The sequence below is a fragment of the Peromyscus maniculatus genome, chromosome 14, assembly GCF_049852395.1.
Source record: "Peromyscus maniculatus bairdii isolate BWxNUB_F1_BW_parent chromosome 14, HU_Pman_BW_mat_3.1, whole genome shotgun sequence".
Classification (NCBI taxonomy): Eukaryota; Metazoa; Chordata; class Mammalia; order Rodentia; family Cricetidae; genus Peromyscus; species Peromyscus maniculatus.
The window spans coordinates 74,248,308-74,266,042 of NC_134865.1; the positions used below are offsets into that span (position 1 = coordinate 74,248,308).

General features: G+C 38.7%; 1 protein-coding gene across 5 annotated transcripts in view; it reads right to left on the minus strand.

Moving 5' to 3' along the window:
* The window catches only part of Btbd7 (BTB domain containing 7), a 105,933-nt gene that overhangs the window by 18,041 nt on the left and 70,157 nt on the right, over window positions 1-17,735 (minus strand). For all 5 annotated transcript variants that reach the window (XR_013044469.1, XR_013044468.1, XM_042261087.2 and 2 more), the window contains 3 exons: window positions 13,404-13,612; window positions 11,911-11,986; window positions 7,487-7,647 (listed from right to left, as the gene is read on the minus strand). Coding sequence is in view for 3 of the 5 variants with exons in the window: in XM_042261087.2 (XP_042117021.1) it covers window positions 7,487-7,647; window positions 11,911-11,986; window positions 13,404-13,612 (446 nt within the window). In the remaining 2 variants the exon portion in view is untranslated. The remainder of the gene's footprint in view (window positions 1-7,486; window positions 7,648-11,910; window positions 11,987-13,403; window positions 13,613-17,735) is intronic.

Consider the following 17,735-nt stretch of genomic DNA (forward strand, 5'->3'; position numbering starts at 1 on the left):
TTCCTTCTTCTTTCCTCCCTCCCTCCCTCCCTCCCTCCCTCCCTCCCTCCCTCCTTCCTTTCTTTTTCCAATACAGAATTTTTCTGTGTAGTTTTGGAGCCTGTCCTGGAACTTGCTCTGTAGACCAGGCTGGCCTCGAACTCAGAGATCTGCCTGGCTCTGCCTCCTAAGTGCTGGGATTAAAGGCATGTGCCACCACCACCTGGCTTAGTGGCAGTATTTCAAAGCTTACTAGCTCCCTAAGGACAAATAACTTACTACTTTATAGTATTTTTTTCTAATTAGAAAGTTTGTAAATTCTTATCTCACATTTCCCAGATTAAATCATTTAATTTTTAGTATTAATATTTACTTATTCTTTGACAGTGTTACACATGTATATAATGTAATTGTCATTGCTGTTACCCTCTCCCATCTTCTTCCCACAAAACCTCTTGTGTTTTCACATCTTTTGCTTGCTGTTTTTGTAAGCCAAGAGTTTAAACAGAGTTGTTTGCATGAACATGGATGAGGGACTATTTACTGGAGCATGAGCAACTTAGCAGTGGCTATATCCCAGAAGAAAACAACTTCTGCCTCCAACCTCCAGCAACCATTAGCTACCAATACCTCTCTCCAGGAATGGATAGGGCTTCTAGAGCCCCCTTAACAAGTACCAGTTTTATTTGCAACAACAAAATATTCTGTTTTGTTAAGGAGCTAATCTAGTACCACACTTATTGATGATATTATGTACTTAATTCTTACTTTAATCAGTATTTTTTTTAGACTACTTTGCCTTACTTTGTTAGATATTAGTGTACAATATGTCTAGAAGAGTTATCTTCTTCTTTACTGGAGAACTCTAAATGATCTCTAAACAAATTAACATCATACCCCAAGAAAATAAAAAACAGAGCAAGAACCTGCCTAGGGTTATCTGGCCAGTCCAAGAGCTATCTTTTGAAAAAATAATAAAGATTATCAAACCTCAGCCAGACTAAGAAAAAAGATTGAAATAAGTAAAATTTAAAAAATGAAAAGGGAGAGCCGGGGTGGTGGTGGCACACACCTTTAATCTCAGCACTCGAGGCAGAGCCAGGCAGATCTCTGTGAGTTCAAAGCCAGCTTGGTCTACAGAGCGAGATCCAGGACAGGCACCAAAACTACACAGAGAAACCCTGTCTCGAAAGAGAGAAACAAACAAACAAACAAACAAACCCTCCACCAAAAAAGGGAGACATTACACTTGATTCCACAGAAATAAAATAGAGCATGAGGTCACCACAAATAATATATATGCCAACAAACTGGATAATCTAGAAGAAATAGATCAATTCATAAACATATACAATTTATCACAACTGAATCACTAAGAAATAGAAAAGCAGCGCTGCAGAGATGGATCAGAGGTTAAGAGCATCGCTTTTCCAGCAGACCTGGTTCAACTTCCAGTTTATCCACACAGTAATTCATAACCATCTCTAACTCCAGGTCCAGGGAATCTGATAACCTCTTCTAGCTTCTGTGAGCATCAGGCACACACATAGTACACAGACAAAACCCCTGTGCTGGCTCATCTTGGTTGTCAACTTAACTACATCTGGAATTAACTAAAACCCAAGCAGCTATACTAAGGGGTACCAAGACTGGGTACACCAGTGAAGGATTATTCTTGATTCAATTATTTGAAGTGGGAAGACTCACCCTAAAACCAGGTTGTGTGAGGTGGGAAGATGCACCTTAAATCAGGGCCACACTGGTGGCAGTGTATATAAAGGACAAGAAAAAGGAAATGTTTTTCATAGATGGATTCATTCTATCAGTTCTGTTCCTCTAGAGAACTCTGACTAACATATACCAACACACATAAAATAATAATAGTAGTAATAATAATAAAGAGGAAGAGGAGGAGGAATAGAAAAATCAGAGCTAAAGAAATGGCTCAGGCATTAACAGCACTTGTTTACCACAGGCGGCTCACAACTGTCTGTAACTCCAGCTTCAGGAAATCTGATGCCCTTTTCTGACTTCCCTGGGCACCAGGCACATGTGTGGAGCACACACATACACACAGGCAAACACATGTATAAAATAAAAATGAATAAATCTTCAAAAAAATAAAGATAGAAGATCTAAACAGACCATTGACAACTGAGGAAATTGAAAGTTGTCTAGAACTAAGAAAAAAAGCATTTATTATTTATTTATCCCCAAGACAGGGTTTCTCTGTGTAGCCTTAGCTGTCTTGGAAATCACTCTGTAGACCAGGCTGGCCTCAAACTCAGACATCCTTCTGCTTTTGTCCCTAGAGTGCTGGGTTGAAGGTGTGTACCACCACTGCCTGGCCAGAAGTCATTTTTAAACAATAAACAAAACCTTCTCTCTATATATAATATATAATCTCTCTACATATAAGGATTTGTGCAGGAGGGTGAAACAGCAACAGACTGGTAGATAATGTGAAATCTCATTTTGCCCTGAGCTGTTGAGAGATCTATTAACTATAAAGACAACTGGCTGCTCTTTCAGAGCACCAGGTTCAATTTCTAACATCCACATGGCAACTCACAACTGTCTCTAACTCCAGTTCTAGGGGATCTGACAACCTCATACAGACACACATGCATGAAGAACACCAATGTATATAAAATACAAATAATTATTTAAAAAAAAAAAAAAAGAACAAATATCCACCATCATCAGATGGCCATCCCAGGGATGCAAGGATAGTTCAACTCTGATGTACCACACTAACGTAACAAAGGGCTGAAAGACCCTAACCCTTAAGGCTTACACCCCCCCCCCCAAGCCCCAGGAGAATAAGGAACTAAAAAGAAAACTAGTTCCAAGGGCAAGCTGACTCAATCATTATTCAACCACCCCACCCCTGTAACAATGTAACAATGTAAAAAGATTTCTGTTAAGAGATGTGCTCAACTGTGACTGGGATAGTTGCAAGTGTTCCAGGAAGGACCACTGTGACCTTTGTGTAATCTCCACTCCTGCCCTGATACCCCCCTTGAGGTTTCTGGAAGAATGTACATGCGAACATGACTGTACCCACTTTGTGATCAAACCATGATCTTGTGAAACGAGTTTGTATGGGAATTGTAATCTTATGGCTTTTGTGGGTTTTTCCTTTAAAAGCACCCATATGGCTGTGCTAAGATGCGACTCTTGCTCTTTGGAGCAGAGTTTGCCCAACTGTACAGCGGCATTAATAAACACCTCTTGCTGTTGCATCAACTGGATCGGAGTCTGGGTTCTTGGGGCGCCCCCTTGAGAAGGTAGACCCTGAGTCTGGGGTCTATCAGGGCAAGTATATAATGTCTACAGATGTAGAAAAAAATACAACAAAATTCAAGCTCCCTTTATGATAAAAACTAAACAAGTAAGATATAGAAGCAATTTATTTCACTATGATAGAGGATATGTATTACATACTCATGGCTAATATCATACTGAATGGGGAAAAGATGGAAGGTCTCAAAGGAGACAAAGATAACCATTCTTCTCATCCCTACTCAGCATAGTCAAAGCAATTCTGCAAGAGGAAGAAATAAAAAGGATTCAAGATGGAAGAAAGTTAAAATGCCCTTGTTGGTAGATGACATGATCTTATTTAGAAAAAACCCTAAAGATTCCACCAAAAACTGTTAGATCTTTGGATTTAGTAAACAAATAAATGCTGGGCGGCGGCGGCGGCGGCGGCGGCGGCGGCGGCGGCGGCGGCGGCGGCGGCGGCGCACACCTTTAATCCCAACACTTGGGAGGCAGAGGCAGGCAGATCTCTGTGAGTTCAAGGCCAGCCTGGTCTACAGAGTGAGTTTCAGGACAGCCAGAGCAGTTACACAGAGAAACCCTGTCTTGAAAAACAAAAAACAAAACAAGACAAAACAATCCCCCCACCCCAAAAGAAAAGTAGTAGGATACAAAATCATCACACAACAACCAATAGCATTCCTAAACCCAAATTTCTAAATATGAAAAAAAATTGACAAAACCATCCTATTTACAATAGCTAAAAATAAAAATAAAAATTAAATTCTTAGGCATAGGGGTTGAGGATGCAGCTAGTTGGTAGAATGTTTACCTAGCATTCATAAAGTCCTGGGTTCAATTACTAGCACAATATAAACTGGGTGTGGTAGAACATGCCTGCAACCCCAACACTCAAGAGGTAGAGATAGGAGGCTCAGAAGTTGAAGATCATCCTTGACTACATGAAGGCCGGTCTTCATTTAAAAAAAAAAAAAAAAAAAGAAATTGAAAAATATACAAATGGAAAGATAACCTGTTCATAGATAAGAAAAATACTAAAATACCCTTAATATCCAAAGCAACCTGTATTGTTGTACTGGTTGTTTTCTGTCAATTTAACATAAACCTAAACATATCTGAGAAGAGATCTTAATTGAGAAAATGCCTTCATAAGACTAGCCTTTATGCAAGCCTGTAGGGCATTTTCTTTTTGATGATTGATGTGGGAGAGCCCAGCTCAATTGTGGGCAGTGCCACACCCTGGCTGGTGGTCCTAGATGGTATAAGAAAGCAGGGTGAGCAAGCTTCAGTTCCTACTTCCAGGTTTCTGTCTTGAGTTCCTGATCTGACTTCCTTTGATGATGGACTGTGAGTTGCTTTTGGTCATGGTGTTTTATCACAGCAGTAGAAACCTTAACTAAGAAAATTATCAATGGAATCCTTATTAAAACAACAGTGGCATTTTCAAAGAAATACAAACTTGTTAATTTACAGTCAACAATCTGCAATAAAGAGGGAAAAGACACCTAACAGGGAAAGGACAATCTTGAAATTTAGGGAAAAGCTGACTAAACAGCCACTTGCTTTAGTTAGTTACTTGCTTTGACTTTCTGAGAACCAGAAGATGGTTCAGAGGCCAAAAGCATTACTGCTCTTGCAGGGACCTGATTCCCAGCTCAAAAACATCTATAACTCCAGTCCTAGGAGATTCCAATGCCCTCTCCTAGTTTCCATGTCCACTAGACACACATGTGGTGCACAGACACACATGTGGTACACAGACACACATGCAGGCAAAACACTCATACAAAATAAAATAAAAAATAACATAATCCAACACCGATGAATTACAATGATAATGATTGCCTCGGTTATTTTTCAAGGATATAAACATCATTTTTATGGAAACCATCAAGCCAGCATTTAGGTCTAAGCAAGTGTCCAACAGGTAAAATCTCAGTAGGACGAAAACCTCATGCTCAGACCATGCTAGAGCTCCATTTTCTGAACGTGCATGCTTCTGAAGACCAAGACCAAGATCTCATTACACAGTTGACTGATTACTTCCTTTTTCTCTGTGTCTTAAATCACTTGGCTTCTTTATCCCCCAAACATCCCAAAGCAGATTTGAAACTAGGGTTTCCTTCATCATGCTAACTTGTTAGCCTTGAGAATAAACTCTCTTTTCAAAATTTGTCTCATGATAGGCATACTGTCTGGTATGCAAATATGCCTGATTTGGTAGTAGCTTGGTCAATAAATGTTGTTTGGAAAACCGAATATCCACATGCATATGACACCTACTTCTCACTCATCACACAAACTAACTCTAAGTACATTAAAAGTCATGAAACCATGACATTTCTAAAATAAAGCACAGGTAAGGGCTTTTTGGCAAGGTTTGCACAGGCAACAAAAGCAAAAAGAGACAAATGGAATTGTAGCAAACTGAAAGCTCTGCACAGCAAAGCAAACCAGAGTGAAGGACAGCTTCAGAGTGAAATGTAATACTTGCAAACTTACATCTGATAAGAGATTACTATCCAGAATATGAAAGACACTCAACTGTGCTGGATAGTGTATGTCAATTTGACATAAAGCAGGAAAGAATGAGGCTTAATTGAGAAAATGCCTCCCTAGGATTGGCCTGTAGGCAAGTCTGTAGGGCATTTTCTTGAATGACAATGATGTAGGAGGGCCCAGTCCAGTATGGGCAGTGGCACCCCTGGGCTGATGGTCATGGGTGCTGTAAGAAAGCAGATTTAATAAGCAATGAGGAGCAAGCCAGTAAGCAGCATTCTTACATGGCCCCTGCATCTGTTCCTGCCCTGACTTCCGTCAGTGATGGACTGTGCAGGGAGCTGTAATTGGAAATAAACCCTCTTCTCACCTAGTTGCTTTTGGCCATGGTATTTTTATCACAGCAATAGAAACCCTAATGAAGACATCAGTTTAGTAGCAAAAAATTAAAAATAAAGACCCATAACAGACATTTTTCAAAAGAAGACATACAAAGGGTCAAGAGGGTATAGGAAAACATGTTTAACATCACTAAATATCAAGAAAAGGCAAATTAAAAACATGAGAAGTCAAGAAGAGTGGTTATGTTGGCAGTGTCTACCTTTAATCCCAGCACTCTGGAAACAGGGGCATGTGTGTGTATATATATATATATATATAAAAATTCAAGCAATTCTACTAGTTAAAAAACATTACTTTAGGGGCTGGATAGATGGCTCTAGAGCAATCTTGAGTATTGATTGAAGTTTAGATTCTAGCACTCATGTTATAAGCAAGGTATCTGATGTCCTTTTTTGGCTTAGGTGCAAGTACACACACACACACACACACACACACACACACACACACACACACTTTTTAAAAAAGTAATTTAAAAATTATGAGTAACATAATTAACTCCATTAATATATATTGCTCCCCACTTTTCTCTGCTATTTTCAAGACAAAGTCTCTTATTATTGCTCTGGCTGTCTTGGAACTCATAGAGATCCACCTGCCTCTGCTTCCTGAGTACTGGGATTAAAGTGTGCCCAGCTCTATAAATTTTCAACTGAGTCTAAAATGCACTCAAATGGTCATGTATCTTACATATAGGAGCCAATGTCTCTCCTCTGATTTACTGCTGTTCTGGAAGAGTCTGCAAAAGTAATTTCTATCTTTTCTTTTCATAGAGATTGAATTGATTTATACTGATAAATGACCAAATTAATTCCCTTAAAACTATGTTCTTGAGACAGGGCAACACAGAGAAAGTGTCTTGAAAAACAACAAAACAAAACAAACAAAAAGCCGGGCGGTGGTGGCGCACGCCTTTAATCCCAGCACTCGGGAGGCAGAGCCAGGCGGATCTCTGTGAGTTCGAGGCCAGCCTGGGCTACCAAGTGAGTTCCAGGAAAGGCGCAAAGCTACACAGAGAAACCCTGTCTCAAAAAAAACCAAAAAAAAAAAAAAAAAAAAAAAAAAAAAAAAAAAAAAAAAAAACAAAAAAAACCAAAAACCCCCAAAATCAAAACACAAAATAAACAAAAAACTATCAGCACTAAACACACTTTTTTGCACTATGTCAGACACTGGGGACATAACATTATATCAAACAGATATTTGTTTCTGTCCTCAGGAAATCTGGTTTCAAGTACTTTACTAGTAAGAGAAATTATTTATAAGAATTAACATAGGATAAGCTTGGCATTTTTCTTTCCCTGAAAGGAATGAAGAAACTTACAGCATCACTTAAGACCTCACTGTTTATAGGCAAGATGTGTTCAATCCGCACAAAAGGCAAGAGAGACGAAAGGACCTCTCTAAGTTCTTCTATGTCCAGGTCTCTTCTTTTCACACCTCTTTTGTTCACACTATGTGCAGTGCCACTCAGTAAGTTTGGCTCTATGGAACAGAAGAGAAAAAGCCTTCAGTGAAATCCCAATTTTTCACAGACACAGTCTTTTAAAGAAATTTTTATGTGTATGTGTGGGTGTGTGTGTATGTACCACGGCATTGAGTGTGAAGGCCAGAGGACAACTGTACAAACACTTTTACCCACTCAGCCACCTTGCTGCTCCTAGGGACAGCCTTACTTTCCTCTCTATTATATAAAATCTTAGTACCAGACTTTGTATGTAAGAGTATCTACTTTAAGAAAGGTTATAAATAAGTTTAATACACAAGTTTTTGGACAAACTTGTGTCTATAACACAGGAAGATTCTTTATGACTTCTGTACTAAATGCATCTTTTTATGTATATTAACTCAAAGTAAGAAAAATGACAATCTGTTAATATCAAGACTGTGACCGGTTTTTAGTATAAGGAGGACACTGTAAAGCATTTGCTATTTCTAGTCATGGTAGCATGTATGGGGGGTGGGGGCGGGGAAGGTCTCATGTAGTCCAGGCTTTCTGATCCTCCTACCTCTACTTCCTAAATTCTGGGATTATAGACATGCACTACCATGCCAAACACAGACTACTTATGTATAAAGGTAATTTAATAATATATTAACCAGCTGTATCTAAAGGAGCAAAATCTAATGTACAGTCTACCTAGTTCTTTTTTTTTTTTTTTTGTTTTTTTTGAGACAGGGTTTCTCTGTGTAGCTTTGCACCTTTCCTGGAGCTCACTTGGTAGCCCAGGCTGGCCTCGAACTCACAGAGATCCGCCTGGCTCTGCCTCCCGAGTGCTGGGATTAAAGGCATGCGCCACCACTGCCCGGCACAGTCTACCTAGTTCTAAGCTTCCAAATTTCTGTAACATGGGTCAATCTTTAGTATTTGACATTTAAGTCCTCTGTCCTGAGCAAGAGATAGTTATTTTTCATTAGTATTAATGTGATAGGAAAATCTAAAGAAAAAAAGTATGCTTATGACACTGAGGTATGAAGAAAATGATAAATTTTGGAAATATTTAATTGTATCTTTAATATGTACATATTTTTCTTAAAATTTGGTAATTTTTACAATGAATATGATCTTTATTGCTAATAGTAAAAGTGACAATCTTTTGTTTGTTTGTTTGTTTGTTTGTTATAGACAGGGTCTCACTCCATAGCCCTGGCTGTCTTGGAACTCACTATGTAGACTAGACTGGCCTTGAACTCAAAGAAATCTGTCTGCCTCTATCTCCCTAGTGCTAGGATGAAAGGCTTGTACCACCACACCCAGGCCAAATTTTTATTTTATAAGCAAATACATCTTTCTTAAATCATGTGAGGGAAATACGTGTGTGTGTGTGTGTGTGTGTGTGTGTGTGTGTGTGTGTGTGTGTATAAACAATTTATATATGTTTGTGATATTGAGGATAAAATCTAGGGCTTTGTATACAAGGCAAGTCCTTTACTATTGTTGAATATCTCTGACTCAATTTTTTTTTTATTTTTTTTTATTTTTTTTTTTTTTTTGGTTTTTTCGAGACAGGGTTTCTCTGTGTAGCTTTGCGCCTTTCCTGGAACTCACTTGGTAGACCAGGCTGGCCTCGAACTCACAGAGATCCGCCTGCCTCTGCCTCCCGAGTGCTGGGATTAAAGGCGTGCGCCACCACTGCCCGGCTCAATTTTTTTTTTAAATCACTGTGTTGTGGGATATTTGTACAATGTGTGAAGATGTATTAATGTGATTGTTGTAATAAAAAGCTGAATGGCCAATAGCTAGACAGGAGATATAGGCGGGACTTCCAGGCAGAGAGAGGAAGTAGGAGGAGATAATTGAGGCATAAGAGGAGACACTAATGAGACATGGAGGAAGTTGGACATACAGAATGAAAGAAAGGTAAAAAGCCATATGGCAAATGTAGATTAATAAAAGCAGGTGAATTTAAGTTTTAAGAGTAGTGGGACAAGTCTAAGCTATAGGCCGAGCTTTCATAATTAATAAGAGGTCTCTGTGTCATTATTTGGGAGCTAGCTGACAGGACAGAAAAAGACAGTACTGGATAATCTTACACAAAACCTTTAAGAAAGGGCAGACCCATCCATACACAAGCATAACTAAAGAAGAGTGGTCAGTTTGCCTTTCTTATTCTTGCAGGAGAACCTTATATTCTAACCTTGTCTGAAACACATTTTATTTATTTACTTATTTTTGTTTTTAATGTGCATGGCTATTTTGCCTGCATGTATGTCTGTGAACCACGTGTATGCCTGGTGCCCTCTTGAAGACTGAAGAGGGTGTTGAATCCCCTGGGAATGGAGTTACAGACTGTGGCGAGCCACCATGTATGTGTTGGGAACCAAACCCAGGTCCTCTAGAAGAGAAGCAAGGGCTCTTAACCATTGAGCCATCTCTTCAGCCCCCAAAACTACTTTAAAGGAAATTTTATCCATGAAGGATTCCCGTTACCAGCCCAAATAAATATGACCTTTCATCATGACCATTCTTTCCTAATTATTCAAGGCTGGCCTTGAACTTAAGAGATCCACCTGCCTCTGCCTCCTGAGTGCTGGGATTAAAGGTGTGAGCTACCATGCTTGGCTTGAGAATTCAATTCTTGGTCATTCAAAACACTTTATTCTGCTACTCTGTGCATGTCCATGAATAACACTGAAAGTGTGTGAATAAAGATGAGGTTACAAATAAATTGTAATAAGTTGATAAGCTTGCAAATACAAAATCTATAAATGAGAAGAGAGTGTATGGTGGTATTCAGAAATCTTTCTAGATTAATTATAGTGGTTTTGTAGTGGTTTTTCAAATTTGAGAAATGCTGAAGACTTTTCAAGGTCACAGAAAAGTTAATTAGGAGAAAAGTAGGAGGACTGCCTCTTCCTCTACTGTTTAGGTAGCAATATATGACAGCAGTTGAGGAGGGCCCAGGTTTGGTTCCCAGCACCCACATGGAGGCTAATAACCATCTGTAATTCCAGTTCCAGGTGATCTGATGCCCTCTTTTGACCTCTTCCAGGACCAGGCATGTATATGGTACACATACACGTGTGCAGGCAAACATACACATAAATAAATCTAAAATTAGAAGGAACAGAAGTTCAAAGTCATTCTTGGTTATATAGGCCTGGACCATATGAGACCCTGTCTCAAAATAAATAAAATACTGAGAAATGACAGGAAAGGGAAATTAATTAATTTTCCTAACTGAAGCTTATTGATTTGGATTCAGTATGTAGAGGAATACAGCACTAAATGAGAGGAAGGTGACAGGTAGACGGTCTAATATATAAAAGACCAGCACAGAATCCTATGTTTCAGTGAGTAAAGGCACCTGTCACCACCCATAAGAACTTGAGTAAATCTCTGATGGAAGGACAGAACCTATTCTTGCAAGTTGTACTCTGACTTCCACACATGTACTGTGGTGTGTGTACACTTTTGTGTGTGCATGTACACAAACACAATAAAAAATGTAATAAAAATTAAAAGAAAATGAATCATGTATTTTCAAAACCAAGAGCCCAGATTGTATATGGAACTACCCAGAAGCAGCCTCAGCTGGAGGTGACTTTATTAAAAACAAACTAAACAAAAAACACCTTTGTGCTGGTAGATGTCCCACATACTAGGGCCTCACAGATACTAAATAAGTGCTATGCCACTGAACTACACCTTTAGTCCCTCTCCCCTTTCTAGGCTTTTTGAGACAGGGTCTTACTATATAGCTTAGCTCTGGCTGGCCAGGAACTTACTCCATAGACCAGGCTGGCCTTAAATTCACAGAGATTTGCCTACCTTACTTCCCAAGCACTGAGATTAAAGGTGTGTACCACCATGCCAAGCCTCTGCATCTTTCTTAGTTGAAGTAAAATTTATACAACACAAATTCATCATTTTAATAATTTAAAAAAGTGCATTCATATTATATATCTATCATCATTAATTCCAGAACATATTCAACAATGTTTCTCTCTGACACCTTAATCATTACGTGACATTTTTCATTCTGGCTTTCCATGAATTAACATATCACAGATATGAATGTAATAAAAATAATCTTTTTTGGAAAATAATTTTTTTTGAAAACAAAGACGGATATATTTATCAACTTCCCTTCAACTCCACTGAAGTACTTTACTGATGGTAAAATTCTCTACTTCCTTCCGTCCACATTATGTTTCCAAAACTGATGCATGTGTGTCTCAGTAAGCCACTGGGAATATTAAAACCATACAGATGCTGACTGGCACAAGTGTACTTTCTGAACTTACCTCTGTCTGCTATTCTTTTCATCAACTGATGCTCGCCCCATTTAATCAGATACTTAAGAATATCTTGTTCACTTGCCTAGAATAAAAATTGATTATTATTTATTGTAATAAAATTATAAAAAGTTTATTTTCACTAATGGCTTTTCCTAAGTCATAATGTACATGTGGAGCACAACTTACCACATTTCTCTATATCAGCTATGTGAAATTTTAGAGTTAATCCTTTGGTCTATACACAGTGATGTTCCAGATAGCATCAATTTATTGAATAACTTCAATCTTCATTCCAGCTGATGTTTTTTTATTACCATTGTTTTTCTTTACTATGTATTATTTCCTACTTTTAAGTTTATTTTATCTTATAAGGCTTCCGTACTGCTAATGTTTTAGGGATAAGATGAAGATAAACACATTCTATTCTCCAGTGATAGAAAAACAAGAATGACGAATTGTCCAGGCAGATACAATCTCTATAAGGTATTTTGTAGGTTAAGGAGGGGATCCTGCAGGATAATTTGTGAAATGGCAATGTACCTCTCATTTCTTTTTTTATTTAGAAGCTTACAGCACACAGAGGCTCCTCCAAGATGCTTTATGTGTTATGAAGGAATGCACAGCTCATGACCAACAATTGGACAGCACTGACATGTGTTCCAACAGACATGTAGAACCAACCAGGACAGTGAGACAAAGTTAATGAACAACGAGCATCCTACAAATGAAGACCAAGTGTTTCAGCATCTATTACTGCAAACAAAGCAACATTGAAGAAGCACTGTAGACAATATAGTTGCTTTTTTTTTCTTAAAAATTTAGTATTTTCTAACTATGGTAATGCCATTTTATAGTTTATCTGGTATATAAGAGACAAATGGCTCAAAAAGAGTTTACAGCTTCATAGCATTAAAAGCTGTTGTATAGTTTTTAGCATAAAATTAACCCAATGTAAAACAATTAAAAATATGTTACCTTATAGAGTTTTTTTTGCAGTATTTAAAATGTATTATTAAATTACAAGCTAGATTAACATGTAAGCCAAAGACACAAGAATTGACTGAAAATATAAAGTAGAAAATGTAATTATGCTTTAGCAGAACACATACACTCTGAGTTTTTATGAGTTGAACAGATCAGAAATGGAATTTCACTCTTGCTTTGTGCTGCCTAACCTATGGTCTACCAAAAGAAATTATTACAGTGAATAAGTATCAGTGGAAGGCAGACATTCATTTTCAGACTGTGCTTCTGACCTGGCCTGTCCTCTTTATAGTATAGCTGGTCAAGTCCTGGGCTTGTTTACAGCGCTGAGTCATGATAGCAGTGTGTATGAAAGCCCAATGTGCCAGAAGGCTTTTAGTGCACAACTATGGAGCAGAAATTCGCTAAGCAAAGCCTGTTTCTCTCTGCCCCACCCTGTAAGAGTAACAGAGTGCAGATGAATTTCTTTGTGCATGTGGAATGACAATGAACTAGAGAGGTGTATAAATGATTACCTGTAGGTAGTCAGACTGGATAGCAGTAAGCAGATGGTCTTTGCTGAGTTCATAAAAAACATCCGAAGTCATGACCTGGGATAATTCCTCACAAAGGAAATGCAAAGCTTGTCGGTGCACCCACTTAGAGCCATATGGATGTGAGCTCCACTTGAGGATGGCAATTAAGGTATCTAATGAGATGCTCTCAGCAATGATATCCTCACAGCCTAAAAGAGAAGGCAAATACTTCTTAAGATTAGTCAGAAATATTCCTTATTGAACATTAGTGTGTTAGGCTACACAGACTTAAGAAGTGGCAGTAGTAAAAAATTCAAGGAGAAAAACATCTGGAAATCATCAAGACTTCCTTGGCGAGGATAACAAGAGATATGACATCTATAGGAAATCTGATGCCTATACAGAGACAGATCTACAGAGAAAGGCTACTGAAGAAAACACATCTGTGTACAAATTCAATAAATGAATAGGACAGTACAATGGAGTAACTGGATCAAAGGGGAAGAAGAGTAGACTGCAAAGACAGATGTCACAAAGACATGAATGACAGGAAGAACATGGATGACATTTCACTGACAGAGCACCAAGATCTAAGGAGATGATTTAAGACCTTAGAAAACAGGTAAAAATATGTCTGATATTCTTTTGAGTTTAATTCTGGCAAGTTGAAAAATAAATAAGTGAAATAAACTAAAAATCTAGAAAAGCAACGATGGCATTTTAAGAGCTAAGAGCAGAAAGTAAAAACATCTGAGAAAAGTCAGTTATTCTCCTTAGGGGGAAAAAAAAAATCAATATATAGGTCCAGGCATGGTAGCATACACCTTTAATCCCAGCATTTGCGTGGCAGAAACAGAAAGTTCTCTGTGGGCTTGAAGCCAGCCTGGTCTACATTGTGTGGTTAAGGCAAGCCAGAGCAAAAAAAAAAAAAAAAAAGAGAGAGAGAGAGAGAGAGAGAGAGAGAGAGAGAGAGAGAGAGAGAGAGACTCTCTGTCTCAGTCCCTCTCCCCAACTATGAATGACAAAAATTATGGAAGGGATATGATTAAAATTGAATAAAAAATTTTCACTGTTTACTATAAAACAAAAAGTAGTTTTGATATTATGAAAAAATGATGCCCTCTTTTGGCATGCAGAGGACTCATAAATAAAATATAAGTAAATAATATTAAAACAACAACAAACCCCAAGCATTTAAATACAATTACTGACACACTGTGCTGCACTCAGAGCTTTACAAAATACAGATCAAATATTATCAATGAAGTCTATAGATTTTTCAGAGCCTGAAAGTTCTAAGTTCAAATGACAGGAGTGAATCCCATATTCAGGTGATACAAGATCATTAGTAGTCATATGGCACCTATTTACCTCTTCTCTCTTTTTCTGATACACTACCAGAGATAAGGGGATACATCACAAATAACTGTGCCACATGATTTCCACAAAGCATTTAACAAAATACTTCCTGATGCTGCTAGTACCACAAACAGGGATGCTGTCTTCAGTGTAGCTTTATAGCACCTTTTACACATGCTAAGCAGTAAAAAGTGTTAAGACACAAGTGAGATCCTTGCAGATAAGAGGTACAAAACAAAAGAGAACAGTGCTTAAAGGATCTGCTTGTAAACAGCACCAATTAGAGTGTAGGAGATAGGAGTGAGCCTGTTTTTGCTATGTTGATCATGAGCTTAGATGAAGATATGGAAAGCATACTTCAAAATCTGCAGATGATTGAATTTGGAGAGCACAGTTACCAAGATGCTGTACAGCAAAATCACAACTGGCTATAAAGATCAGTCAAAATCAAGTTCAAATAAAGCTGGGAAAATGAGGAATTTCTACACTTTAGAATGATGAAAATCAGCTGCACAGTGGGTGACAGAGGTGAACTAGTTTAATATAGAGCAGTATCTGGGTATTTTAACTACATGAAAATGAAATGTGGTATGGTTGTTACAAAACTGAAGCACTCCTGGGTTTTAGTTCTCAACAGAGCTTAATGCTGCACTACTCTCCTGTGTTGGTCTGAGCCCCATGTTTAGATGGGCACTGATCAAACCACAGAATGCTAAGAGGTGGTAACAGAGTACAAGAGGGGAAAAGTTCTAAGCAAACGCGTTATACCACTTACACAAGAGAAAGCTAAGCAGAAATATAAGGGATACTGTTACATGCCCAGTGGGCCTACGCCAGACAGAGAAAAAAGACCTGACTGCTACTGCTTTAAGGACAGACACCAACAATCAGCTGGATGTTAAAAGGAGAGAGATTATGGCTCAATAACAAAACATTATTACAACCACAATTTCTCTCTTCTCTGTTCAAAGATCCTTCTAGAAAAGTAGGAGTAGAAACAGGCTCAGCAAGTTAGGAACAGAGTACAAAGAGTATTACACTGAATGGGAACCAAGATCAGAAGATATCTAAGCTACTTCACTTTTTAGAAAATAGTAATAGGGCAAACCCAAAATTCATTTATCTAATCTAAACATTAAAATAACATCTTTGAAGGAGAGTCACACTTTTAGAGGATGTGTTCACTGACAGGTTCCCATGCTACAGTGGATGGCTCCATATCCCATACACACTGGCTGCACTGACTGAATTTAGTGGACTGTTTAAAAAAAGGGGGGGGATTGTGAGGGTGATCTACTGGGAGGGATATGGGAGGAGTAAGAGGGGAGTAAATGGGAGGCATATATGATCATATTTCATTGCATACCTGTATAAAATTCCCAAGAAGAAAAACATTTAAAAGAAAAAATTCCTTCTAAGCACCAGTGAGATGACCACAATGAGATATGCTTGTGATATCAGAAGGCACACATGCTGAAGAAATGTGCAAAGCATGGAAAAGTTCAAGGACACCCTGACTTCAATATCTAGTCCATTTGTTCCAATGACTCTTCCTTCAAAATACTCATTAGCCTCTTTCTCTTCCATTCCCACTAATATCACCTTATATCCCAATATATTCCCAGTATCAACTTTTGAAGTTTCCTTCCTGCTTTCTGCACTCCCCAAGTATTTCAATCTACACCAAGCACATGGTGGAAAGGTCTGTGGAACACCATCACATCATCCATTCCTATTTGACTATCTTTGATAGTTATCTAAGTCCAAGTCCAAGGCAACAAACTGAATGGGACATGCAGGCTAGAAGACAAGCTAACCTGTGCCTCTGGTGTAAACTCCCATTTTTTGGACTCTGCAATGTGTTAAGATTGGGGGTGGTGGTGAATGTTTCTTTACTCTTCCTCTGAGGACAATTCTTGAGAGTCTAAACTCTCATACTGCCCTCCTGTTTTCTCAGTGTCACTCTTTCCTGTTCTTGGGGAATATTTACCAAATGAGCATCCTGTGTGCAATCACTTGAGCCAAGCTTTTGGCAAGGGCTGTGGGAAATGGGAGATTCCCAGACAAGAACAGCTAGTACCAAAAACACCCTAGAACTAAACCATGGTTCCTGAGTGAAATTCTAGAACTATGGATGGCTATCAAAAGGCTACCACCCCACATGTAAGTCGGAGGTGACAATGTCATGCTGTTTGTATGATATCATCAGTTTCCACCAAAAGCAAATAACACAAGCAGAAATGGAGAATGAACTAGCTCAGCAGCAAGTGGTGACTCAAATGAGAAGTTTAAGACCCTAGTGCTGGCTGGCTTTAAGTCACAAAAGCCATGACAAAAAAAAAGGGGGGGGGGGAGGACAAACTAAGGGCTCAGGTCAGCCAATTCTCAAATGCAGACATTTCATCTTTAAAAGTCTGAAGATTTCCAGGTCCTGTTTCCTGCAGCTGCAAATGTAGACTGTATACCTCAAGATGAAGTTTGGCTAAGGCACTCAACTACAGACAACTTACAGGAACCCACCATAGTCATCTGGATTAAAAAGTCTGCAGGCACACCTGGACACAGAAACCTAGAGCAGGGGTATTTGTATGGAAGACCAAGACTGTTAAGCCCCAATTCAACCCCATATTCTAGGCTATTAGAACAAACTCCTCCAACTCCACATTAGAATCAAGCAGATGTTTGTTTGTTTGTTTCTGGAGACACTGACTATGCCTATTTAAGTCCTTGATGGTTCTCTTCAAGATTTGCTGCCTCTTCTCACTCACTACCTTGTAATCATTAATCTGGATCAGGTCTGCAGTACACAGTCCGAGTAGGAAAATACAGTTTTAGAATGCAGTCAGTGGATATGCAAAGAAAAGCAAGACCCGTCCCTCCCCGGTTGCAGTACTCGGGAGAGTGGTCCCCCCTCCCCCAACCTTGCCTAAGCAACACAGTAGAGCCGGTCCTGGTAGCATGGGCACGGGGCGT